We start from the raw sequence: 27,942 nt of genomic DNA, 5'->3' as shown, positions 1-27,942 counted from the left end.
TGAAGCCGGTTTCCGCTCCGCGGAAGTCACGTGACAGGAAGTAGTCGGGAAGAAGCGGAAGTGGCATGTGTTGGTGGGGAAGGCGGATGTGGTGGCGGTAACTGGGGCCGGGAGAGAAAGGGTTGTGAGATCCCTGGAGAACTGGCAGCAAGATGAAGGTGAAGATGCTGAGTCGGAACCCCGACCACTATGTCCGCGAAACCAAATTGGACTTACAGCGAGGTGAGACAAGTTAGACAGCCTTGGATCCGGCCTGGGCTCCACCGAGTAAAGCTGGTCCGGGAGGGGAGGCTGGTATTCCACTCTCGTTGTTTACCTGTTTTCTTTCGCTAAGGCTCTTGGTTTATAAAGCGCTTCTGGCTCTTCAAATCCCTTTCCTCATAACTTTTGTCTAGTGGTCAGTGGCAAGTTAGTTATATGGGGAAATGATTCCGTCTACACCGCTTTCAGCTGCTGCTCTCTGATGGTTCTCAGGGTCCTGTTGGGGGGAACGTGGACTTGAATGAGCCAAACTCGTGGATTGTGAAGGAATTAACAATTAAGCAAACATCTTTAAACCTCTCCTTGTTATTCTCTAACTTTCGATAACTTTGCTGCTTAAAGTTATGTACTTCGGGATGTGGGAACAGACAAAGGTGACACTTAAAGCCGTCAGTTTTCTCTTAAAAACTCTTGTGGAGAAGTTTAGTGGGGGAATGACTAAAATGAAATTAATGGGTTTTATCTGTACTGGTCTGTTCCCCCATTAACTTGCTGACTACTTAATGAATTATAGGTAAGTGACCAAGCATGTGTGAATAAACTATTCTAAGTGAAGCGAATAACAAGTGCAAAGGCCTTAAGGCAGGAATAAACTTAAGGCATAAGAGAAGGGCCATATCTTTAGAGTTTGAGGTAGGGGTGAGCCATAGAAGGGGAGGCTGGAACAATATTTCCGTATGATTGAGTCATATAGCTTATCAGTATATATTGTGAGCAGTGCTAACTAAATGGTCTCTGCTCACAAGATGTTTACGGGTTAAGTATCAAAACAACAGTGTTCTTAAAATGCAAAGTAGATTATGTCACTCGGACTTGACATCATCGCTACTCCTTGAACTTGGTCCCATCTTCCTCTCTTCTTTCATGGGTGACTACTTTTCCCACAGCTAGTGTACATGTGCTTTTGTTAGTCTGTGCATTTCAGGCATGCAATGGCACACACCTCTACCCAGTTACTGTCCCTTGCAGATTTCCCCCCATCCTGTACACATATAGGCACTCTCCTATGCTTCTGTTTCATATTTTTATACTAATATCAGAGTGTTTATTACATTGTCTCATTTTTATTGTGACTATCAGTCTTTTTTTTTTTAAAATCAGATTGAGCTTGCAGAGAGTGGCCCAGTTGTGTTTGTTTCTATGGCCCCTGTGTTTAGACAGCACCTGGCACCTAGTAGTTGCGTTATTAATGTCTGAATGAAGGAATGGGTAACTGGTTGGTCATAGATTTTTTTGTTTAAGTGGTCTTTGTAAATTTTGTGCAGTATTCAAATACTTATTTGAGTATTCTGACTCATAGATCTGGGGTGTGGGCATCAGGGAATCTGTAAAACTCTGTTGGTAATATAGCTGATAACATACAAATGTATAAGAACAACATACATAAATATGTACCATGAGTTTGTTTGCTCTGATGTCCTGAGTGCTTGTGGTATATGGGAGGTGTTCCATATATCTTTGTTGAATGTTTATTGTTGACCACATCGAATTTAGAGGTGGGCATAATTATGGGTATTTGGAAAAATTTATAGAAGATACACGATTTAAGCTAAATTTTTTTTAAAGGATGTGTACGGTTCACATGGGTTTCCCAGGTGGTTTGGAGGGTAAAGAATCTGCCAGCAGTGTGGGAGACCCATGTTCAATTCCTGGGCCAGGAAGGTCCCCTGGAGAAGGGAAAGGCAACCCAGTGGAGAATTCCATGAGCAGAGGAGCCTGACAGGCTACAGTCCATGGGGTCCCAAAGAGTCGGACCCAGCTGAGCGACTAACACGCACACACAAAATCAAACACTGAAAATGCTCAATAAATAGTATAATCATCATCACAACATTGTATACTTATCAGTACAGTGATCAGCACTGGAGATTATTAGTGTTCCCTGCCCAGTAAGGGGGTTTCCCAGATGGCGTTAGTGATAAAGAACCCATCTGCCAGTGCAGGAGATGCAAGATATATGGGTTCGATCCCCGGATCAGGAGGATCCCCTGCCTAGAGATTCCCATGGACAGAGGAGCCTGGTGGGCTATGTTCAATGGATTGCACAGAGTCAGACACGACTTAAGCAACTTAGCATGCATACACACACCCAGTAAGGAGCTTAAGAGGTCAGTTGAGCAAATGTTCATGATGCACTTGTTTTGTGCTCGGTATAAGAAATGTAATGAAGAATGTAGTGGAAGCCCTGCAGGTGAAGGCTTATAACCCAGTTGAAGAGCGTAGTAGGACATAGAAAAGGAAAAGTTGTGTGTGTGTGTGTGTGTGTATAGAGTCTAGTTATTTTGCAAGATGTATGTGTTGTATCACTTTCTGTTCATTTTGGAAAGGTTCTGGACAAAAGGTCTTCAATGTTTTTAGTTTTAGTCCTCTGCATTGTCAGTGTCCCTAATAAAGACTTATTGAATAATATATTGAATGATTAGCTGAGGAATACCACAGGAGGTATTAAATGTGAATTATTTTATTAAGAGGAATCATTCTTATTTCAGTTCCAAGAAACTATGATCCTACCTTACATCCTTTTGAGGTCCCACGAGAATATATAAGAGCTTTAAATGCTACCAAACTGGAACGGGTATTTGCAAAACCATTCCTTGCCTCCCTGGATGGTCACCGAGATGGAGTCAATTGCTTGGCAAAGAATCCAAAGAGCCTGGCTACTGTCCTTTCTGGGGCATGTGATGGAGAGGCAAGTATCACTAAACACTGACATTTTAAACTAAAAATAGTTATGTTGCAAATATTCTTCCTTTAATTGTGAGTTACTGTGGGTTTTAATTGGTTTGATTTCATTTTTCTATGTCCTGTTTTCTTTTAATTCTCAAGACTAAATTTTCTTTGAATCAGCAACTTCAGTAGTTTCTTATCTAAACCTAAGAAATTAAAAATGTAGTCGCTTTTGGCTGTTTGACAGTAAGTAATAAGGCATGTTTACAATACAGATATTTAGCTGAGTTTTTTCACAGGGTATGTTATTAACAATTCAACACAATTATTTCCCACTCTGCCAAGGAAAGAAAAGCTTTAAAGCACTTTTACACTAGAATCAACAGAGTATTTAAGAGATTCGGTTTTCTGCTTGTTGATGTTCGTATCCATAGACATTGCATATTTTTTTTTCCAATGTGCCCAACAGACATTCTGTGAAATTAAAAAAAAAAATTATTTATTTATTTATTCTGTCTTTGGCTCTACTGGGTCTTTGTTGCTGCGTGTGGGCTTTCTCTAGTTGCCACGGGTGGGGAAGGGGGCTACTGTTTGTGGTGCTGGGGCTTCTTGCTGCAGTGGCTCCTCCTGTTGCAGAGCATGGGCTGTAGGGTTCACGGGCTTCTGTAGTTGCTCTGTGCCGTGTGGGATCCTCCCTGACTAGGGTTGAATCCGTGTCCTCTGCATTGGTAGGCAGAACCCCAACCATTGGACCACCAGGAAGGTTCAGCATTGCATTATTTTGATCTAGAGGATTTTGTTTTTAGCCCTCTGGTAGAGTGATTTACAGCCTTTTCAGTGTTGAACTTATTTTTCTTGGAATGTAATACTTCTGTGCCTGAACATTTTTTATTTATACTTCACTGAAATTTCCTAGTATGTTTTATTATAGGTTAAAATTTGGAACTTGACCAAACGAAAATGTATTCGTACGATACAAGCACATGAAGGTTTTGTACGAGGAATATGTACCCGCTTTTGTGGGACGTCTTTTTTTAGTGTAAGTATAATACAGTTAAGTCATTAACTCTTTACAACATGTGTAGAACTAATCTAATTGAATATTTTATGAGTTCATTTATGTGATCCAAGGCCCTTTCTGATTTTCACAATGCAAAATAACATTAAAACTCAGATAAGTCTTGGTTTTCTTTATGTAATCCAGCCTTTCCCATACTTTAAAATTTATTTATACCTAACTACATATTACATGTGTGCGTGCTAAGTCGTTTCAGTCATTTCTGACTGTTTGCGACCCAATGGACTGTAGCCAGCCTGGTTCCTCTGTCCATGGAATTCTCCAGGCAGCAATAGTGGAGTGGGTTGCCATTCCCTCCTCCGGGGACCTTCCTGACCCAGGGATTGGACTCACGTCTCTAAGGTCTCCTGCATCGGCAGGCGGGCTCTTCACTAGTGTCACCTGGGAAGCCCAAATACATGTTACTGAACTAATATTCTATAGAACAGTTAGAAGTGAGATTAAAACAAGATGAGTCATTTGTACTTCCTTTGTCGGTTAGCAATAAGTCATTGAAGGATTTTTGTGTATGATAAAATATACCTAACATAAAATTTACCATTCTAGCCATTTTTAAGGGTACATTTCAGTGGCATTAAGTACATTCACATCATTGTAAATCCATCACCACTATCCATCTCCAGGACTGTTTCACCTTCCAAACTGATACGGTGTAACTGTTAAACACTGTAACTCCACATCTCTCACCCTTACCTCCTACCCTTGAGTAATTTACCTTGTAATTACTGTTGTGCTTTATGTCCCTGTATGTCCCTATGTGTCTGATAATTTCAGTTAATATAATGTCCTTAAGGCTTATCCATTTTGTACCATGTGTCAGAATTTCTTTGCTTTTTAAGACTAATGCTCCATTGTGTGTATATACCACATTTTGTCTATTCACTCATCCATTAATGGATGTTTTGGTTATTTCTACCTTTGGCCTTTGCAAATAATCTACTGTGGTGTGCAGACATTGAAAGTTCATTGAAAGCTTTTAATAGGAAAATGACGGAGTCTGAGTTGAGCTTTGAGAGGATTAATTTGACAGCTTTGAGTGATCAGTTTGGAGGCAGTTTTAATAGTCTGCATAAGCAATAATAGAGTCAACTCTGGAGAGTGAAAGCAATTGAAAGTAGTTGTTAGGTTTAACAACATTTTTATTTTTAGAATTAGGAACTGTTTTATTGCAGTGTAGCTGACATACAGCACCACATTAGTTTAAAGTGTACAGCACAGTGGTTCTATGCATCCTGAAGTGATCACCACAGTGAGCTTCCTGAACATTCATCATCTCATATAGATACAAAATTAAAGAAATAGAGAGAAAGTTTTTTTTCTTGTGATAGGAACTCTTAGGATTTAGTCTCAGCGGTTTTCCTATGTTACATACAATCATGTTAATTTTATTTGTCATGTTGTACATTACGTCCCTAGTACTTGTTTGTCTCATAACTAGACGTCTGCACCTTTGACTGCCTTCTTCCAATACCCACTGCCCCAACCCCACACCTGTGGTAATCACAAATACCGTCTTTTTTTCTGTAAGTTTGTTTTTTTGTTTTAGAAGTATAATTGATCTACAATACTGGGTTGGTTCTTTGTGCGCAACATAGTGATAATATTTCTGTGCATTTCAAAGTGATCACCACAATAAGTCTAGTTGCAATATGTCACCATACATAGATATCCATAGTTTTTGACTATATACTCCACTCTGTACACATACTTTGCAGCTAGAAGTTCATACCTTCTAATCTCCCTCACTTATTTCTCTCATCTCCCCACTACTCTCCCTGCTGGAAACCACCTATTTGTTCTCTATATTGACAATTCTGTTTGTATTTTGTAATGTTTATTCATTTGTTTTTTAGAGTCCACATGTAAGTGAAATCATACAGTGTTTATCTTTTTCTGACTTACTTCACTTAGCGTTATACCCTCTAGGTCCATCAGTGTTCTTTCAAATGGTAAGATTTCATTCTTTTTTCAAGGCTGAGTAATATTCCATTATGTTTATAGAACACATTTTTTTTATCCATTCATTTGTTGTTAAGCACTTAGGTTGCTTCCCTATCTTGGCTGTTGTTACTAATGCTGCAGTGAGTATAGGGGTGCACATATCTTTATATCTTTTCTAATTAGTGCTTTTGTTTTCTTCCAATTAATACATAGGAGTTGAATTGCTGGATCATATGGTAGTTCTATTTTTAATGTTTTGAGGAACCTCCATACTGTTTTCCATGGTGGCTCTACCAGTTTACATCCACCAGCAGTGCACAGAGGTTCCCTATCTCCACATCCTCACCAACACTTGTTACTTGTTGGCTTTGATAATGATAGCTTACCATGAATCGTGTCCGATTCGTGATCTCCGAAGATTTAGCTTCAGGACCAGGGACCAGGCTTGATCACTCAAGCCTTGATTACTTTGTATAGCAGAGTTTTACTAAAGTGAAAAAGGGACAGAGAAAGCTTCTGACACGGACACAGAAGGGGGCCAGAGAGCACCCTCGCTCACTAGTCTATGCAAGGCCTTATATACTTTTACCAGACCTCCTCCTACAACATACATCTTAAATTAACAAGATTAGAACAAACAATAGAAAGATGTTACCAGACCCACTCCCATAGATTTCAAGATGACAGGATTAGTCAGAAGATTCTTAAGAAGGAGAAACATCCTGGAGCAAGATATATTGTTATATTACTAAGACAAAGCAATGTGGGAAAAAAAATTTGTCCTTTTCTCCTTCTTGAGATCCCCAGACCCCTTTCTCCTCCTAAAGGACTCTGGACTCCTTCCTCTTCCTTGGGGACCCTGTACTTCTTATCAACCTACCTAGGAATTGACTCTCTCAATAATAACCATTCTCCATTCTGACAGGTATAAGGTGATACCTCATTGTGGTTTTGATTTGCATTTCCCTGATGAACAGTAAAGTTGGGCATCTTTTCATGTACCTATTTGGCATCTATGTGTCATTGAAAAAAATGTGTATTCAGAGCCTCTGCCTATTTTTTGAGTTTTTTTGATGTTGAGTTGTATGAGTTCTTTGTATACTTGGATATTAATCCGTTATTGTATATATTGTTTGCAGATATCTTGTTTTTTTTACTTTGTTGATAGTTTTTTTATGCTGTGCAAAGGCTTTTTAGTTTGATGGAATCCCGTTTGTTTTCCTCGCTTGAGGAAACATATTCAAAAGAATTGAGTAAAATCGATGTTTACGTGACATCTTGAACATATCTGCCATGTCCCAAAGTCTGAATTACCGAAGTTTGTTTCCTTAGCTTTCATTTGGGCTAAGGTGCCAGCAGTTCTGCCCACCATTTCTTTCACCATCTCTGTAACTGTCAGGGCCAGTGAAAAGGCAAGCAATGCCTATACTAACATTATGAAAATAATATTATCCTAATGGACTCCTGAAAAATTCTCAGGATCCTTCAGAAGTCTACATTTTACAGTTTGGAAACCTCTGCCTTAATATTGATAGTTTCTAGAGTTTTGAGTCATACAAAGAAAGACTTTTCTCGTGCCAAGATTATAAAAATGCCTTGTCTCTAGTATCTTTATGGATTTTGTTGCATGTTTTACATTTAAAGTTATCTGGAATTATATTTTTATATCAGGTGTCACATTGGTTCATACTTTTTAAATGACTAACCTGATCTCACAATACCATTTTATTGTAATTCATTTTTCTTTCTAATTTGAAATGTCATCCTTATTACAACATGCAGCTTTTACCATCTTTATGATGTAATATTATTTCTACCCTTAACTCTTGTTTTGCTCTATTCATCCTATTTTATTTTAAATTTTATGCGTTTTATATGTTTATCACAAATCTTTAACAAGGTGGGACATAAATGAATCAATAAATACTTTACTGGAAGAATGTGGTATATGTTATTTTTTAAACTAAAGATGTTTATAATTTGATGTATGTGTTGGCAAGCTTACCGTTTATAACTGTTCTTCATTATCATTGTAAATATTTCTAGGTTGGTGATGACAAAACTGTGAAGCAATGGAAAATGGACGGGCCAAGCTGTGGAGAGGAGGAGGAGCCATTGCATACAATATTAGGAAAGGTACAAAAATAAATTGACCCATACTTGGGCTACTAAAATTCTTCTCTTTTACCTACAATTATTTCATAGTTTCAATTTCATAAAAAGGTGTAAGAAATCAGACAGTTTAGGCTGCAATACTTTACCTGTTTTAAGCAATAGTTAATGCAATCAAAGGGTCTTTGCAGTTAAAGAATGTGAACAGTTCTTTGGTGTTCGTTTGCAATAGGGTTCTGTTTCTATTTTTAGTTAGAGGAGGCAGTGAAACATTTCCTATAGCAAGAACATGGGTGGAAATCTATAAAATAAAAGGTCAGAAAAAAGTAGTGCTTCAGCTTCTCATTTATATCATGGATCTTTCCCAGAGCTCAGCATTTACTTGAAAGTATTCTTTAGGAAATTAATACATTTAATAGTGTGCTTTCTATATAAATCTTATTTACATTTTTTAACAGCATTCTGCAAATCACTTGATATAGTTTAGTTATAACTTTAAGTTATAGCTTAATAATTTGGATCATTTGCTCTACCTATGTTTTTTAATCCTTATGTTTTGATACTAAGGGAAATTCTAAAATTAGAATTAATCTTTAAATATTTCATCTTTAAAATTTTTTTGTCATTTTAGTATTTAGTATATATTTAGATTCTGCTCTTCAGGCTTCAAGAAGTTCTAAATTTTTTTTTTTTTTTTTTTAATGAGAGGTTTGGCCCATGATCAGGACTTTGCTGAATTCTAATGGTCGATCTAAATGTTCTTGAAGGATGTGGAGGTGGTATATTAGTGTGAAATGGAAATAGTTTGCAGATGGTAAAAAATTAGTAATTCCTGAAAGAAAATTTGTTTCATTGTTGTAAAATGTCTTTTTGCTAGGAGTTCCAAAGATTTTTGAAATATTTAGTGTTACCCCTTCGCTGGGGTACTGGGGGTTAATTCTTACTGTGCAGAAGTTTGTAGAGACTTGAATAGAAATAATTCTAAATCTGCAGATGCTGATAAGAGTTCTTAAAAGCTTAAAGTATTGGCTAAATAGTGGCCTTTAATTTGCTTTCCAAACATTTTTTACTGTCTAGTACAAAGGTAGATTTTAATCTGGCCCTGAATAGATGAGTCACATATTTTAAGTAAATAATACCAAATTTATGAGATTTTATTGCTTTTGACAACCTTAGCATCCACACTTGCTAATTTTGTTTCTCTCTCCAAATTTTGATACGGTTGTTTGTATCTGTGTTTCTTTCCTGGGACTCAGTATTTCATATGTTAAATGTGGAATTAAGTTTTTTAGAAATTGCCTTTTGTGTTTCAGTAGTTGATTCCAAGATCCTTCAATACCCAGTAAGATTTAAAGATTACTTCTGTGCTGTGTGTTCAAACTTAATTAAATACATCCCATGTTAACATTTTTCTTTATTCCCAGAATGTATGATAAGGAACATCACTTCTTATGGTAGAATTTTCTCCTTTAATTAAGGGCTTTAAAGAAATTTCTTAGTGAACAGGGATTTTCTTAAGCACATGAGAGTGTAGAGAAATATATTTTAAGATATTATTCTGTAGAGTTGAAGTACCAATGAAAAGACTCATCTGTAACAACCTCTCTGCTTCTAAAGACAGTGTATACAGGAATTGATCATCACTGGAGAGAAGCTGTTTTTGCCACATGTGGACAGCAAGTAGACATTTGGGATGAACAAAGAACCAGTCCTATATGTTCAATGACTTGGGGATTTGACAGTATAAGCAGTGTTAAATTTAACCCAATTGAGGTAATGCTCCTTTTTGAAATATGTTCTGCTTATTGTTTCTTTATTATCATATAATTTCAACTCTATTCAGGAAGAACTTGAATGTGTGATCCAGGAATTTTCTGAATTTTAGTGGTGGTCTCCCATTTGGTCTGAGTTCCACTTTCTTTGGTCAGGTCTCGACATGCTTGACCACAGTTTAGCCCCGGACACTGGTGTTCAGCATTGTGAGAGGCAGTGTATGCGTGTGCTTGTGGGGGTAGAACTCAAGCACACACGGTCCTAAGAAACTTTGAGTTTTATTTGTACCCTCAGCACTCATGTTCCACAAAGTGAAAGTCGCTCAGTCATGTCCGACTCTTTGGGACCCCATGACTATACATGACTATATACAGTCAACAGAATTCTCCAGGCCAGAATATTGGAGTAGGTAGCCTTTCCCTTCTCCAAGGGATCTTCCCAACCCAGGAATCGAACCCAGGTCTCCCGCATTGAAGGTGGATTTTTTACCAGCTGAACCACAAGGGAAGCCCCATGTTCCACAGATTACCTTAAAAAAAAAAAAGTTAATTCTTCTTAACTCTCTTGGAGGTCAGAAGAAGAAGTGTTGAGCATTGTTTTCTTTAATTATTTGTACATTACAAGGGCATCAGTGCTTCCAAATAATATGCGTGGTTATTTTTCTACTACATGATAATTCGTTATAATTCTATTTTTCTTCGCTCAGAAGACTAAATTGTGATTCCTAATTCTTTCCAGATCTAAGGGAAGAGTTAGAGATTAGCCTACTTATTTTTTATTTAGGTCCAAACTTGGTAACGGAGGCTGCCCTGAAGGCTAAGCCAGCTCCTGGACTCCAGGCCTTCCCCTGGGCTTTTTCTGAATGCATAATAACTGATAAACTCACTGTCGAGAAGACTCAGTCGACATGCCTTTTCCTGAAGGAAGAAAAGGAAATCACTGTGTATGAGCTGGTTTTAGAAGTTATCAGGAGATTATCTTGTTAGGTGGTCCCAGAGAAAATTCTCATCTGCAAGTTTTGCATTTACGAGACTCTAATTGACAAAAGGAGGAATAAAAGGTTGAGTCAAAGTAGCAGGGTATAAGACTGAGTGAGGGGCTTCCTTGGTGGCTCAGTGGTAAAGAGTCCACCTGCCAGTGCAGGAGACATGGGTTCAATCCCTGATCCAGGAAGATCCCACATGCCAGAAAGTGCTCTGGAGGCTGGGAGCCTCAACTACTGAAGCCCACGCACCCTAGAGCCTGTGCTCACAACAAGAGAAGCCACCGCAATGAAAAGCCCCTGCTCACCACAACTGGAGAAAACCCTGCATAACAAAGAAGACCCAGCACAGCCAAAAATAAACAAATGAAATTATAAAAATAAAAGTATTTTTAAAAAAGAGTGAGATGCTGTAGTATGATGTGAACTTGGCTTTGAAGTCCTGCTGAGAAATCAGTCAAAGGATACCCCCTTCCTTCAGCCCACATGGGTAAACACACTTCTGGGAGAGGCTGCAGGGTTAGAGCAGGGGTTAGCAAGATACAGTCTGTGAGGCCACTGCCTGTTTCTGGTTTTTAAGTTTTTTCTGGAACACAGCTGTGCCCTTTTGCTCATGTATTGTTTGTAACTGAGTTTGCACTACAAAGTAGAGTTGAATAAACTGCAGAAACCATATGGCCCTACAAAGCCTAAACTATGTCCCCTATCGCCCTTTACAGAAAAAGTTTGCCGATTGCTGGGACAGAATATCTGTCTGTTTTGTCTGTATCTTCCTCACGCCACCCTCCATCTCCCTTCCCTGGGTTCCCCTTGATTGGCGAAATGAGCCTTGTAGACCAGGCCACAGTGCCACTGGGCAGAAGCAGGCTACAAACACAGGTGACCTGTGAGAAGATTTAATCTCTTACCTTGCTGCAGACCTAGGCTTGAACTGTATTTCCTGCCAGTACGCCTTTGTGTTGACCTTTCACAAGTCATAATTTTTCTCTTTATTTGTCTATTTTTAAAATGAGATTAATTATGTCTTCCAGTGTACTTCTTAGGTTTGTTGCAAGTGTCAAATGTGATAATATATGTGAATATTTTTAAAAGGTGCTACCCAAGTTTAAGATGGTGGTGGTATGCTATTAAAAAAAAAACAAAACAGAAGGAACAGGTACTGATTTCCTCCCTAGTGGGTAAATGAGATCTTTTGTTTCTCTGTTTTGGTGAACACCTGTGTCAGTAGAGCTGATGGCCAATCCTAAAATCATAATTAATGATTAGTGATGACCTGGCAACCATGTTTCTCAAATTAGCCTGTATAAAAACTCTTATTTGTTCAGCTAGGTGTGTATGTGTGTTTTATTAACCATATGACCTTGACTTGGTGGTAAAAGCAAATGGTGTGGATGTCTCTTACCCTGACCCTTTATTAAACTTAATGGGGAGGGCATGTTGCTGTGAACAAATGGAGTATATTTGTCTCCTCTAATCATCACTAATTAATTTTCTGTAAAAATATTGAAGCTGAGGGTTCTGATAAAGCCAAAAGTTTATTCTGAGAATTGCTACACTTTACAGCATTAAAATCAGCTTTCCTTCTTGGTAGAATTTTTTGCTTTGCTCAAATTCAAGTCTTTACTTTTTGAAAACAGTACCTGGTCAGACCTTAGAGTGAAATAATGAGAAACTAAGAAAGGTTGAGAGGAGTCATTCAGTAGGGGAAAAGCTCAGAGAGGAAGCAGTTTAAAAAGAGTATACACAAATGTGGCTATATAGCAGTGTAGTAAGTAACTCTTCTGGTTCCTCTTATGCTTGCGGTGGGAATAATATAAGTAGAAGACAGGAGTTACATCAGGAACGATGGGTGAGGAGGAACGGTGCTACAAGGGGTGGGATTTGGGATTCCATTGGAAGGTGGAGAGCTTATTTTCACTTAATACCAAGAATCATGTAACCACTTGACACATTTATAATTGACTTACAAATAAATATTTGAAACATCTTGAAACCACAGTTGGACAAAAGGACAGGCCTAGTTTATACAGGGTTAATAACCTTGAGGAAATGTCTGACTGTTAATAAAGCAATAATTTATACAGTTGACCCTCCAAATCCATGGGTTCTGCATCTGTGGTTACAGAAGGCATTTTTATATGATACTTAATATTGCCGCCCAGTGTAGTAAAATTAATATATTTCCACATTGCAATGCTTACTGCTATAACTCTGGAAAAACCATTACCTCTAAATAGCATAAGCCATAGAATTATTCATACTTTTTGATTAGGGTGATGCCACTACTAAAATCTTACCCTTAGGAAAAGAAGATCTAAATGTATTCAAATGTTTACTGAAGTGTTATTTATAATATGGAAGAACAGGAAACAGGTCTAAGTGAAGAAGGGGTAAGTAAAATATATTGTTATAAAATAGAATGCAGAATACCTACAGTATCATCTCAGGCATCTAAAATACAGGCATGGGCATTTAATCATGAAAATCTTTGGCTTTGGTTGCCAAGATTATGAGTGATTTGTTGTACCCTCTTACAATGGACTTTAGTGTTACAACTTTGTATCTTAAAGGTAATTAAATCATTTGTTCAGGAATGGACATGGTTTGCTGCCAAACCTGGCTTTTAACTGATAATTGTTACACTTATTTTTAGACATTTCTCTTGGGAAGTTGTGCTTCTGACAGGAATATAGTACTATATGATATGAGACAAGCTACTCCTCTGAAAAAGGTGAGTTTCAATTTGTCTTTTACTTTATACAGTTGTTAATGCATCCTTTTGTGAATCGAGTGACTGAAAATACAGAGCAAATGTTTTTTCAGAATTAAAAAAAAATTCTTTTTAATAGAGATGTTCTTAGAACCCAAGTGGTCGTAATGGCATTCCCTCAGTTCCCTGTTGCTCTTTAGAGACCCGTCAATTTCCAGGAGTTACTCTATTCTAGTCTTCCGTTTTCCATACTGCCAGAATATTGTAGACATCTAGTTTGTACTCACTGAATTGGAAGTTCTTAAGTATTGCATCCTATTAGTCAGGCCCTGTGATTATCATAGTGACACACACATGGTATTTTATTCCAGAAAGTTTTATAACATTCACATAATCACTTTATTTGTTAAGTTACACACCAGTGGGTACCAGTTTGACATTTTATTTAGACAGGCACTATCCTGTTCAAGGTGTCAGATTTCCCAGCAGTTCTGAAGCAGTCATTCCAGGACTTAGGTATCAGAGTTAATGAAACCTTAAGCTGATTATAAAGAGGGAGGGAATATTATTAGTAAAGAGACAAGTGCCATTATAAGTAAACGAGTATACAGTTGATTGCAAGTGCTGGAATTGAGAGAGTACCAGAAGAGCTATGCCTTGTTAATGGACTTCAGGTCTGTTATCTTAGACATCTCTGTGCCATACCTAACAGAGATGCTTTTCATATTTTTGTTGTTACCAAATCATTTTTATAACATGTAATAAATTCAGAAATATTAGAAGTAGAATATATTGATTGACATTTGAGCTAGATAAGTAGAATAATCTTTCCAAATTTCACTCACCCATGTCATATGGTGGGAATAACATGCATGAACTTTGGTGTTAAGACTTTAAGCAGGTAACTTAATCTGTGTTTCTTGTGTGAAATGGTGATATTAATAACTGCCTCACAGCCCAGTGGTAAGAATAAATTAAGCATTTAGCAGAATGTTACCATGGAAGTGCTAGTTTTTGTTTATTTGGTTTTTGTCTTTTTTATTGGGGTGTAGTTGCTTTACAATGTTGTGATGGTTTCTGTTATGCAAGTGAAGCAGCTGAGTGTGTACATACATCCCCTCCATCTTGGACCTCCGTCCGAATTCCTTTCATCCCACCCACCCAGGTCGTCACAGAGCACCACGCTGAGCTCCCTGCTCTGTGCAGCAGGCGTTCCCACTTAGCTGTCTGTCTTACACATGGTAGTGCGTGTATATGTCAGTCTCCATCTCCTACTTGATTCCACCCCTGCACCAAAGGACTAGTTTAATGAAGAGCAGTTTCTGCCACTTTCAACCCTACCTTCTCAGTTGTTAATAATATATTATACTTTACTACTTTGGGGTTGAACTTTTCTTACATATGTCTCATTTTCCCAACTACACTATAAGCTTTTTGAGGTCAAGGGGCCATTTATTAAGCATTTTTATATTTTTCAGTATTTAGCACTGCCTGTGTGTTCAGGAAATTAATTATTGATTTTCTTTTCCTATTGCACTGAGCCAAATTCTGTGCAAATGATAGGTGTTTACTGAAGTATTTGCTTAAATCAGTGAAAAATGAAGAAAAGGAAATGAAGTAGGAATTTATCCATTTTAGAGGGACTTAATTTCATAGTAATGGGTTAGTGTATGTTTCTCAGGTCATCTTAGATATGAGAACAAATACAATTTGCTGGAACCCTATGGAAGCATTCATTTTTACTGCAGCAAACGAGGATTACAAGTAAGTTTCCCTTTTCTTATAACTTAATTTCTATCAGAAGTGACTCAACTGTATATGTCTTATTAATGAAATATATTTTCCTAGGTAGTATTCTTTCATACACATTAGAAAATTACCATTTGTTTTGCTTAAAATTAAAAAAAAAAAAAAAAAAGATTTCCCAAAATAGAGAAGTGCTTCTTAAAAAGTATTCTTAGTTTTCAAAATGATATGGATCAGGGACAATAAAACTTTGATCTGTGGACTCAATGCTGTCTGCTACCTGTCTCTGTAAAGTTTTATTGCAATATAGTCACATTTATTTATTTTTCACTTTTTAAACTTTTTATTTTGTATTGGCGTATAGCTGATTGGCAGTGTTGTGATAGTTTCAGGTGAGCAGCAAAGGGACTCAGCCATACATCTTCATGCATCCATTCTTCCCCAAGCTCCCCTCCCATCCAGGCTGCCACATAACATTGAGCAGACTTCTATATGCTATACAGTAGTACATTTCTCTTTTTCTGACTCACGTCACTCAGTATGACAATCTCTAGGTCATCCGTAGACACATCTATTTACGTATGGAATATGGCTGCTTTTGTGCTATAATGCCTGAGTTGAGTAGTTGGAACAGAGCCCGTATGACCCACAAAGCCAAAAATGTTGATTATTCGGCCCTTTACAGAAAAAGTTGGCTAATCCCTGACATTGACCATATATCAGTAAATAATGACTGATTCATACATGTTTTAAGAACCTAAAAATGTCTGCCTGCAAAATGTGTAGGCAGGTGATTGTTATTCATATTGTCATGTTATTCACCACCACTAATTACTTCAGTAAGACAAAAGGAAAAACTGAAGTTTCAGTCTTTACCTTAATATTTACAGATACATTTATCTGTGACTCTTTGTAAAGGAGTAACTTAGCAGCCTTATGTTCTTGACCTGGATGGAATTTTATGATTTCTTATATACTGCTTTAAAACTTGCTGAAGCATTTGACATTAGCTCACTTTATCTTTTCAATATCCCTATAAAGTGAATAAGACATGTATGTTATTCCCTTCTTATAGATAAGGGTATTGATGTAGGGAGTTTAATCTCCTAATGAGGAAAGAACATCTTATTCATATTTTTTTATCCAAGCATTTATTGTAGTGCTATGTATATGATGGATTCTTAATACATGTTTTTTTGTAGAAGGTGGAAATTTGTCATTGGATTGAACTTTAGATCTTCTGTATTTAAATTCTTTGTTCTTTCCACTACTGTTAGATAAGAAAGCATAAATTAGCTCAGAAATAGGATTCATTACATGATGCTTTAGTGGCATTAAACTAAAAGCATCAATTACGACTTTTCTGTACTAAAACGAAGCTCTCATCAACTCAAACCACTTAATTGAAGTTCTTTTAGCCTTTATTAGTATTTGAAATTAAATGCCCTTGTTCCAGTTAAAAGCAATAAAAAAAAGTCCTGCTGACCAATCTTACTAACATTTCTAAAGTTTGCTCTAATTAGTTATTTGGGGAAAATAATCTTTTTTTCAGAGTATCTTTAGAATTTCTCAATTTTTGCCTTGGAAATAATTATATATGGAAGCTGAAACAAGAGTACATCACTTGTAAGAAGTGACTGTTAGAGTACCGTAATTGCTCTTACTTGAATGTGATTTTGCTGTGTAAAATATCTTTTAACATTTTATTTCTTTTCTTGCCCTTTAAATAATCCTGTTGTGATTTAGAAATCCAAGTTCAAGTGTAGACCCAACCAGTAACTATTGTAAAAATTTAGACAAGTCATGTAAACTAGTCTATACCATAGTTTCATCAGGTAATAGGGTTGAACTGTGTTATTGCTGAAGAATACTGTGACTTGAAACTTTATTTACAAAAACATTTTGCATCTAGATGGGTTGATTTGCTTGGAATTCTAATAAGTTCTTAAAATTAAAACAATTTACTAAAAAAAAAAGAAAAGAAAAAAAACCACAAAGATTTTGCTAAAAACAAGCCTGGTTGAAAACCACTGCTCTGGATAGGGAATATACAGCAGTTGTCAGCTCAGAAATTTAACTTCAGTGATCAGTATCACCTTGATTGACAATCCTGTGTTATGTTTGAAGATCATAAAAGAAAGCAATGACTCATCTCTTGATGAGAATTTCATGGTTATTTGAAAATTGTTACCTTTAGCATCAGTGACTTTTTCTAATAATGGTATTAGAAAATAATCTTTATGAAGTTTTTTTTTTGAATTTTTGTTTTTAAGTAATCTTCAGTTCAGTTCAGTTCAGTTCAGTCGCTCAGTCGTGTCCGACTCTTTGTGACCCCATGAATTGTAGCATGCCAGGCCTCCCTGTCCATCACCATCTCCTGGAGTTCACTCAAACTCACGTTCATCGAGTCGGTGATGCCATCCAGCCATTTCATCCTCTGTCGTCCCCTTCTGCTCCTGCCCACAATCCCTCCCAGCATCAGAGTCTTTTCCGATGAGTCAACTCTTCACAAGAGGTGGCCAAAGTACTGGAGTTTCAGCCTTAGCATCATTCCTTCCAAAGAAATCCCAGGGCTGATCTCCTTCAGAATGGACTGGTTGGATCTCCTTGCAGTCCAAGGGACTCTCAAGAGTCTTCTCCAACACCGCAGTTCAAAAGCATCAATTCTTTGGTGCTCAGCTTTCTTCACAGTCCAACTCTCACATCCATACATGACCACTGGAAAGGCTTACTGAAAAGTTACAAAAAAGGTACCTGTAAGACAATTTTCCCAAATGTTAATATCTTAGGTCACCATAGTCTAGTTAGCAAAACCAAGAAATTAACATTGGTACAATATTGTAAACTGCAGACTGTATTCCATCACCTGTCTTTCCACTAGTGTTCTTTTACTGTTGCAGGATCCTACATTGTATTTGCATTTGATTACCATGTCTGCTCACTGACTTTCTCAGTCTTCCCTTTTCTGTTATGACCTTAGTACTTTTGAGAAGGACTTCCTTGTCAGTTATATTGTAGACTGCCTTTAACTTGGGTTAACTGGTGTTTTCTCATTATTTCATTGAGATTATGCATCTTTGGCAAGAATATCACAAAATTGATATCCCCTTCTTGGTGCATCAAACCAGGAGTACATAATGTCGGTACATCTTATTACTAGTAATGTTGACCTTCATCACTTAGTTAAGGTGGTGTCTACCAGCTTTCCCCACTAAAGTTACTATTTTCTTCTTCTGTAATTAATACATATCTGTGGGGAGATAGTTTAAAATTTTGTGGATATCTTGTTTCTCCTTAAACTTTTCCCCTTGCTAATATTTGCATCTGGAAGTATTTTGATGTTAGAAACTTGGTTACAGTAATTCTGTATTACTACTCTCCATCATTTATGTTGGTTCATTTTAAGCACTGTTCTTCTAGCTGTCAATTAAAAAATTTAAACCTCGAAAATCATGAAGTCATTGTTCTTGCCAATTGTGCACGAAGTATAGTTTTCTAATTTTAGTACACCCTTTGAAAAGCTGTGCTTGCTCTCATGTATCACTGATAGAGTATAAATTAGTGTGATTTCATTGGAAGTGATTTATCAACTCAAAAACCTTAAAAATGTTCATGCCTTTGAACTTAATTCTAATTTTAGGAATTTGTCCCATTAAATATCAAAAGTTAAAACATGGGAAACTTTACTAACAAATAGATTTAAATATAAATTTAAACAGATTATTAATTATTTTAACTCATTTACATATGAAAACATTAAAATATGTTCAGATATTAATAAATGCTCATAATATGCTACATGAAATATCAATATAGAGCTTTATACAGTAATATGTTAATTGTATTAAGAGGCATATAATTAAATAGCATGGTTAAAAGAAACATTTACACTGTGCTGACTTTCTCTGGGTAGTGAAATTAAATACAAGTTTTGTACTCTTCATGGTTTTGGAGTTTGCACATTTTCTACAATGAGATTTCTGTTTGTAAGGATTAAAGTGTGTAAGTATATAATCTTAAGGAATAATAAAACTGTTGATATTTTTCCCTATCCCTTATCTGCCATGTGAAGAATTGAGCTATGTATTTAGATGTGCTTTATTTATTAGCTAGCCCTCTTAAGTTCAGTAATGTCTCTTAGTACTGCATGTGCATTTTTTAATAGAAACTTGTATCAAATAATTAAAAACTCTTTTACAGCTTGTATACTTTCGATATGCGTGCCCTGGACACTCCTGTAATGGTGCATATGGATCATGTATCTGCAGTGCTTGATGTGGATTACTCTCCCACTGGGAGAGAGTTTGTGTCAGCTAGTTTTGATAAATCTATTCGAATCTTTCCTGTGGACAAAAGTAGAAGCAGGTATGTTACTACCAGTAAACATTTGTTTCTGTTTGACTTTTTTTCCCTGCCTAGATCATCATGTATCTTTTTCTAAAGGTTATTTGGTGGACAGAGAAGCCAGTGGACTCCAGTCCATGGGGGTCACAAAGAGTCTGACATGACTGAGTGACTTAACACACACTGGTTTTGTGTATATGATGGGACTCACACTCAGGTGTTGTGGGCTGCCACCTTCTGCATCATCTGTCAGCAAAAACATCGGCCTACAGGGCAGATTCTTAGGATATTCAGTTCAGTTCAGTCGCTCAGTCGTGTCCGACTCTTTGCGACCCCATGAATTGCAGCATGCCAGGCCTCCCTGTCCATCACCAACTCCCGGAGTTTATTCAGACTCATGTCCATTGAGTCAGTGATGCCATCCAGCCATCTCATCCTCTCGTCCCCTTCTTCTCCTACCTTCAGTCCCTCCCAGCATCAGAGTCTTTTTAGCTTTATATAATTTATTGATGTGAAATCTTTGCCTTAGGGCAAAACCTTTTGAGTGTTTTATACTAATTTTTTTAAATAAAGGCTTTTTTTTTTTTTTAGGGGAATTTTAGGTTTACAACAAAATTGAGAGGAAAGTTGAGTTCCCATATATTCCCAGCTTCTACGCATGCAGAGCCTGTTCCATTATCAACATTCCAAATAGGGTGGTATTTTTGTTACCTCACCAAAATGTAGGATGAACCTACACTGACCCATCGTAATCACCCCAAATCCATAGTTTACCTTAGAATTCACTCTTTGGATCACACATTCTATGGGTTTGGATAAATGTATAATGACATATATCCATCATGATAATATGCAGAGTATTTTCACTGCCATGAGATAGAGTAAACTTTAAAAAAGATTTTAATTTGATAAGGAAGAACTTAAAGTTTCCCCTAATACAGTTTAAGAGCAGTTAATAATACCTTATATTTGCTCTCATACACTAAGGCAAAAATGAAAAAGAGAAAAATTACGGTTTAAATGGTCAGGACAAGTGTCCCTCCATCCTCATCTAGACACAAGCTCTGGAATGACCAGGAGACGGGAGATCGGAACACTCAGCTGTCCTGTGCTCTGTGTGTGTCACTGTTTGTGTACAGTGAATGTAACTAGTGTTTAAGGTGTTCTGTTTCATACAGCTTGGCCCTCTGCTGCACACATTACTGAATGTAGTGTATATACTTGTACCACCGTGTTATATTATTTCACATGTTATTGTATTGAGGTAGTTTATAGTAAACTGGCATTTAAAGGTTTTCAGGAATACTTTTTGACTGCATTTGAGTTTTTGCCGACTTTAAAAACTAACTCGTGTAAGACACAGCCCCTTATATTAGTATGCTGTGATTTACAGAGCATTTTCTGCATATTCAAGGCAAATCCAAGTAAACTAGACGATATCTTCCCATAAAAATGATAAAGGATTATGGTGGTGTCACTCACTCTTGAAGATACAACCACCTCCATTTTGATTCAGTAAAAGTAGGAACATTAGAATTTAAAAAGAACGTATATTCTCTCTAAAATACTATACATATGTACACATATGTCATGTCATGATATATGACATATATATGTCATATATACACATATGTCATGTCCATCTATCTTGCGACCCCATGGACTGTAGCCCGCCAGGCTTTTCTGTCCATGGAATTTCCCAGGCAAGAATACTGGAGTGGGTTGCCATTTCCTTCTCCAGGGGATCTTCCCAACCCAGGAATCAAACCCACATCTCCTGCATCTCTTGCATTACAGGTGAACTCTTTACTGCTGAGCCACTAGGGAAGCAAGTTTGGGAGAGCAACCACCCAACATACACAAGACATGTGTGCATATACATTTATATGTATACTTGCTTGGATGACCTCGTCTTGATTCAGTGTTGGAGAAAATGCACATGGTGAAAGATAACAGAATGATTGGAAGCCATAGAAAAGGAAAGGAGAAAACTAAGCAGAATCAGGGAAAAGAAAGACCAGAGAACCTGTATACTGAGGCTGGAAGGTGAAGATCTGTGCTAGAGAACAGCAGCGTGGAGCTGGTGAAACAGTTTCCCCAGCTTGGTAAAGACTGATTAGCAGTCTTTATGGGACCCTTCCTTCACTTAAAGCTAGAGAAAGAGCATTCAGTTTGGTGTTGTAACTATAACAGGGTGAATAAATTTCACCATTTAAGTGCAGTGATGAGAATTTTGATCGTTACTCTTAATGATAACTAACCTAGCGTCTACAGTGTTGAAGGGGTCTGATCTTCCTGAGCAAGTGATGCTTGTTTTTGCAGGCACATCCTCCTGACTCAGGACTCTTGCAGGTGCCTAGCCTGTATCTGCATCACCCTGAAAGTGACAGCCTCCTTAGAGTATACACTGTAGGCACCTCATTTGCCTCACCCTTGTCCCAGCCTTGTGTTCACAACCACAAGATCTTGCCCACAGAGCCTCTTCAGGGTCACACAGCTCCATACGTTTTTTGGTCATAGCCAATCTGCTTGTTTAACTCTTTGGTGTTTTTTCATGTGATGGTTGTATCTTTCTCTTCTCTAACTTGAGGAAGCCATATTAATTCCTAAACTTTTTCATATCATCATGAATTGCTAGCAGATAGATAACTGTCGTCGTCATCATCGTGTGTATGATTAAAAAGGTATTTGAATCAAAAGTATACTGAGTGGGTGTTCTGGTGACTTTGATCCTGGACTCTGGGGTTGGTTCCTATGTGACTGTTGAAACTAACTTGATACTCTTTAGTAATTCATGATACTCTTGTTGGTAATGGTAATTGTTCAGTTAGGCCCAAGGCAAGGCTGATAGTTTCTATTTTTCTCACTTCTCTGGAAAAAAAATCAAGAGATTGTGGTCCTCCATCATTCTTGACACCAGGACCTCCAGAGGTATTAAGTAGGACATTTCTAACATGATGCATAAGCAGACATAAGGATCAAAGGAGGAGTACAAGAAATGGGAAGTTTAGGCACCCGTGATGCCAAGAGCCCCATAGCTGAGTTCAAACTGATTATTCTAAAACCAGCATGGGCAATTAAATGCAAGTCTGGTTAAAATCTCAGATTATTCCAAAATTGTATGAAGTGAGTTCTTATATCCCATTTCTAGGAATTGTCTCTTGATGTTTTTTGAAGATTTTGTAATCACAGTTTAATACATGTTACTTCCTGTTGGTTTTAGTTATAAACCATATAAACAATATTCTTTCTGACCATTACTGTCATCTGCTGGAAAGCTGCTTCTGGTTTGTTTCCATGGTCTGCTCTAGTTTCCTATCATTACAAAAACATCAAATAATACAGGCAGTGCTTTGAATGATCTGTATTTTTAAAAATATTTTCCTTTCAAAGAACTTAAAGTCACTGAAATATATTTTTAAAGTAAATTTTCACCACAGCCAAAAAATAAAAATAAATCTTTTTTAAAAAAATAAATTTTGAGTAGGTTTTCAAAAACTACAGTTAAATCAATATTTGAAGGTAACTTCTATGGATTTTATTCAGTATTTACTAGCAAACAAGTAAATTCAGTTGCATTCACATGGAACAGTTCTTTTAGCTTGACTGTGTATGTAAAGAATTTAAGTTTTTAAATTATTTATCTCCACAAATAGCATAATTTATAGTGAACTTTATGTATCTGTTCTATGTACAAGCATAAACATATCTAGATATTAAACTCTGTAGTTTACCATTAAGGAGGATTCTCAGTTGGCCAAGTAACTGTCCACTGGATTTGTCTGGTCTAATATCAGTACATGAACTGATGTAATATATGCAGGTTATTTTTAGTGGTTACCAAAGCCTAATTGAATTTCCTGATATTTAAATTCAGTATATTGCTATGGGGAAATGGGGTCTTAAATAGGTAGAGGTTGTAAGAATTGAGTCTTGTAGAAGCAGAGCATTGAGAGAAGAAAAAGCAGTCTGTCTGATCTACTTTTTCTTTCAATAGTATGTTCGTTCTAACCATCCTCTCTTTTAGAATTGTGTCATATGGTTTATCTACATATTCATTCAAGAGCTCAAAATGCATCCGTTAGAAATAGCGTAATAGACCACTTTTCTGAGTGCACTTCAGAAATGTCTTTACAGATAACAAAATCTATTGATTCCATCATCCTACGTGTTTTCTTTTACTGTGCAGAACTGGCTGAGTGTGTTTCCTTTGTAGTCTGCATTCTGAATCACTTAATCCAGATAAGGAAGTTTTACTTTTCCAGGAGTCTCATGTTTTAATTTTTTCTGACCTTGTCTTTTACTTGCTTTTTAATGCTTTGCTTAACACTTCCTAATATAGTATCTTCTGTGAATTCACTTAGCATGTTTCACACCTTTCCAAATAGGTATGATATTTGACATCTCCATTTACTAAATGATCCTTACCTCAACTCATCACTTCTGTAGCCCTCTCTTTCTTGTCACATATGTAAGTCATCCACTCTCACTTTAATTAATTACACTTTTTCAACAATTTGACCAAAACAGAAATCAGACATTAGGATCAGCATATCAGGATATGTTCTTTGAATGCCGTTGAGTATTTTTTTCCCAGTGAAATGAAACCCAAAGAAGTGTGGTGGTTGATCTTATAGTTATTCCAGCTTCAGTGTATTTTATTTGTGTTATATGCCCACAGTTATTTTGTGATCTTTTCTGGATATCTAGTTTTGCTTGGTTTGTTTATATTTATTTTTCTTACTGGATTATAACTTCTCTGGGGGCAGGACTTTTTAATATGTTCCGCAGCTCTTAGCATAGAATCTTAGCAGTATGGTTCAATAAAAATACATTTGCTGCTAAGTCACTTCAGTCATGTCTGACTCTGTGCGACCCCATAGACGGCAGCCCACCAGGCTCCCCCGTCCCTGGGATTCTCCAGGCAAGAACACTGGAGTGGGTTGCCATTTCCTTCTCCAAAAAAATACATTTAAGTGTATTTTAATTTCTCTTTTATACTCTTTCAGGACTCAAAAAATGTTACCCTGATACTTGATAGGTAGTTGGTTAAAGAAAATCTGTACCAGATTCCTAAATGTTTTAACTTAGTTCCTCTTCTGTAGGGAAGTCTATCACACAAAGAGAATGCAGCATGTTATCTGTGTAAAATGGACTGCTGACAGCAAGTACATTATGTGTGGATCTGATGAAATGAACATTCGTCTATGGAAAGCTAATGCTTCTGAAAAGTTGGGTGTGGTAAGAGATCCTATTTTCTTTCATTATCACGCAACTTGTTTATAGTGTTATTGAATATCATTCTATTATAAAGAGAATTTATTTCAAGTGCTTTAGTTGTGATGAAAGGAAACAGACAAGGGTGTATCGACGTTTACGTTTTTCATGTCACAGGCACCTTCAGAGTTCTTTGTTTTTGTTTTTGCTGTTGGCCACACTGCATGACTTGTGGGCTCTTAGTTCCCCGACCAGGGGTTGAACCTGGATCCCCCAGCAGTGCAAATGCTACGTCCTAACACTGGACCACCAGAGAACTCCCCCACAGGGCTTTGTTAATTCAAATGTTTGATTGCATTTGAGCCTTCTTGTTTCTTTGTATTTTCCTTGAGGTAGGGAGAGAAGATGTAGGGACTAGAGGCTTAGAACTTGGAATATGTATTCTGTCAAAGGAATAGTAATCAGGCAAATCAAAGGCTGCAAGCCTCTGTGGGGTATTAATATTTTAATATCAAAGACACAGTGAAACACTTAAAAAAATGCACAGCTTCAGACTTAAGCAAGATTTCATGAAAATATAACAAATATTACTGTTGACTAGCAACCTCTGGGTTGTGAGTTAAGGTTGATTTCTGTTCTTAATGTTTTTCTAAATGTCTCATGTTTTCTGTAAGAAATATACAGGGTGTTTATATCTGAAGCAAATAGTAAGTTTAATAAGGAAAGGTTAAGTGTGGTTTATTTTCTACTTAGCCCTGGAAGGAAAAGCAAGATATGAAAATAAGTAATTAAAGATAAGTTTATTTTAGGTTTAATGATTATTAAAGTACTACACTATGCCTAGGTTTATGTTCATCATTAAATATTCCTCTAAATCATACCATCCTTAACAACTGTTAGACAAAGGCTGGTTATTATGTCATCACTTTTGTTTCTGTTTCAATAATTTTTACAGAAAAAATTTTTGAGTGATTCATTAAGTGCTTTTTCGGTGTTACGTGGACCCGCTCAGTGGTCCACAGATCCTAACTCCCTAGGCACTGCTCTTTTGCACTTGGTGGCATCCATCCATCAATACATTGTAGGCACCCTGACTAAAAGGAAATAGCAGAGCTGGTATCAATAACATAACCTTATAATGAGTACAGTTTAATATAACTGTACAGTTACATTAGTAATTTTGGTTACATGTCATAAATGTTGATAGTTTTTTGGGGAAACGGTTCTTCCTAACTCTGTTGTACTGAAGCAAAAAGAACACATCCTTCGTGAAAACATCAAAATGTATTTTTTTTTCAGCTTACATCACGAGAAAAAGCAGCCACAGATTATAACCAGAAGTTAAAGGAGAAATTTCAACATCATCCTCATATAAAACGTATCTCTCGTCACCGACATCTACCAAAATCTATCTACAGCCAGATTCAGGAACAGCGCATCATGAAAGAAGCTCGTCGACGAAAGTATGTTTTGGAGCATTTGTGTCTTTCTCAGTACCGTTTTCTAGCTCTCCCCTCACATCCCACCAAAACCAAACAAAAAATGTGCCCGTCAAAGGAATAGTTTATGTGCTGTTATACATCAGAGGTGGTTTTGAATACTCCTCTGGGCTTTTTCCTGATAAAAGGGGAAGCTATGATTATCTAACACAGAATTTTCATTACCTATCTTTGGGAATATGTTTAAAGGGCAAACAATGTCAAAGACATACATATCAAAATTAGAAAAGGCTCTACTCACACTAAAGAAACTATTGTAAATAGTGTAAAAAAATGATTTCCAGTGTAGCTGGAATTGAGGTAATGTGTATTTTCTAGCTTAAAGACTGGCAAGAATATTTGTTAGATAAGAATTTATCAAAAAAAAAAAAAAAGAATTTATCTAATATGCTTGCTTCATCATAGCATTTGGAATCTAGCATTTTGGCTCTGAAGCAAAAGTTTCCACCATCACCATCATTTCCCCTGTAGAATATTCTTCTCTGTGCAATCCTTGAATTCATGTAATATATTATAGAAATTCTAAGAAAGAGTTGTTTTTTTTAATTAGGCAATGCAAATTGTTATTTTGTTATGTTGGATAGATGTTGGAGTTGAGTCAGTTTTAAACATTTTAATAACTTGGAGCAGATACTGTTGCCCGGAAAATCCCATGGATGGAGGAGCCTGGTAGGCTGCAGTCCATGGGGTCGCTAAGAGTCAGACACGACTGAGCGACTTCACTTTCACTTTCCACTTTCATGCATTGAAGAAGGAAATGGCAACCCACTCCAGTGTTCTTGCCTGGAGAATCCCAGGGACGGGGGAGCCTGGTGGGCTGCAGTCCATGGGGTCACACAGAGTTGGACACAACTGAAGCGACTTAGCAGTTGCAGCAGGTTTTTAAACTTAGTAAAGGACACTGATGTAGTAAGAGAAGAAGCCAGTAAGTTAACAAAAGTTGATTTCTAAGTGAAAATTGCTCAGTCGTGTCTGACTCTTTGCGACCCCATGGACCATACAGTCCATGGAATTCTCCAGGCCAGAATTTTGGAGTGGGTAGCCAGTCCATTCTTCAGAACTACTTCTTACCTACTCTGGTGAAAACTTTTTTCCAGTGGGTAGTTTTCTGGTGAAAGAAAATGCCATGTAATTTTTCTGAGAAAGTTTTCTTTGGTTAAAGTGACTTCTCATAAACTTAAAATTTGTGTATTTTGTTTAATTTCTAGGGAACTGAATCGTATCAAACATAGCAAGCCTGGATCTGTGCAGATGGTGTCAGAGAAGAATAAACACGTAGTGGCAGTTGTGAAATAACATTTGGTGTTCTTACCAAGACTAATGTATGATTATTTGTTACATGTTGATTCGTGAACTCTATAAATAAAAGTACTGCCCCTCTTATAACAGCAAATGTTTTAGTTATATGTGTAAAGCTTAATTGTTGCACATTTTTGCTGTCTTGAAAACTTATCTTTAAAGGTGATAAGACTATCCAACATGTTATCCTTGATCTTCTTTCTTCATTGAAGAATACAGAATTTACAAACTAACTTATTTTTTGCTGTTAGAAATTACAGATGTACTTTCACTTTGACCTGTTATTTTAGACACTCTACATTTGAATTTACAT

General features: G+C 36.9%; 1 protein-coding gene across 2 annotated transcripts; it reads left to right on the top strand.

Annotated features, from left to right (window-relative positions):
• The first annotated feature begins 24 nt into the window (after positions 1-24).
• On the top strand, positions 25-27,723 carry DCAF13 (DDB1 and CUL4 associated factor 13). Of its 2 annotated transcripts, XM_055546483.1 has the most exons (11): positions 25-222; positions 2,751-2,950; positions 3,860-3,967; positions 7,994-8,083; positions 9,677-9,832; positions 13,468-13,545; positions 15,206-15,288; positions 19,471-19,635; positions 24,720-24,855; positions 26,131-26,294; positions 27,539-27,723. In XM_055546483.1, the coding sequence occupies exons 1-11, from the start codon at positions 153-155 to the stop codon at positions 27,624-27,626; spliced, it is 1,338 nt and encodes a 445-aa protein (XP_055402458.1). In that variant the 5' UTR covers positions 25-152; the 3' UTR covers positions 27,627-27,723. The 2 variants fall into 2 exon arrangements, with proteins under 2 accessions (XP_055402458.1, XP_055402460.1); XM_055546485.1 differs by lacking the exons at positions 2,751-2,950; positions 3,860-3,967 and having other exon boundaries at positions 43-222.
• Positions 27,724-27,942: the final 219 nt, after the last annotated feature.

The sequence above is a fragment of the Bubalus kerabau genome, chromosome 14 (genome assembly GCF_029407905.1).
Source record: "Bubalus kerabau isolate K-KA32 ecotype Philippines breed swamp buffalo chromosome 14, PCC_UOA_SB_1v2, whole genome shotgun sequence".
In the NCBI taxonomy this organism is placed as follows: domain Eukaryota; kingdom Metazoa; phylum Chordata; class Mammalia; order Artiodactyla; family Bovidae; genus Bubalus; species Bubalus kerabau.
Note: the sequence above shows the minus strand (reverse complement) of the source record. Positions and strands in the feature narration are given on the sequence as shown.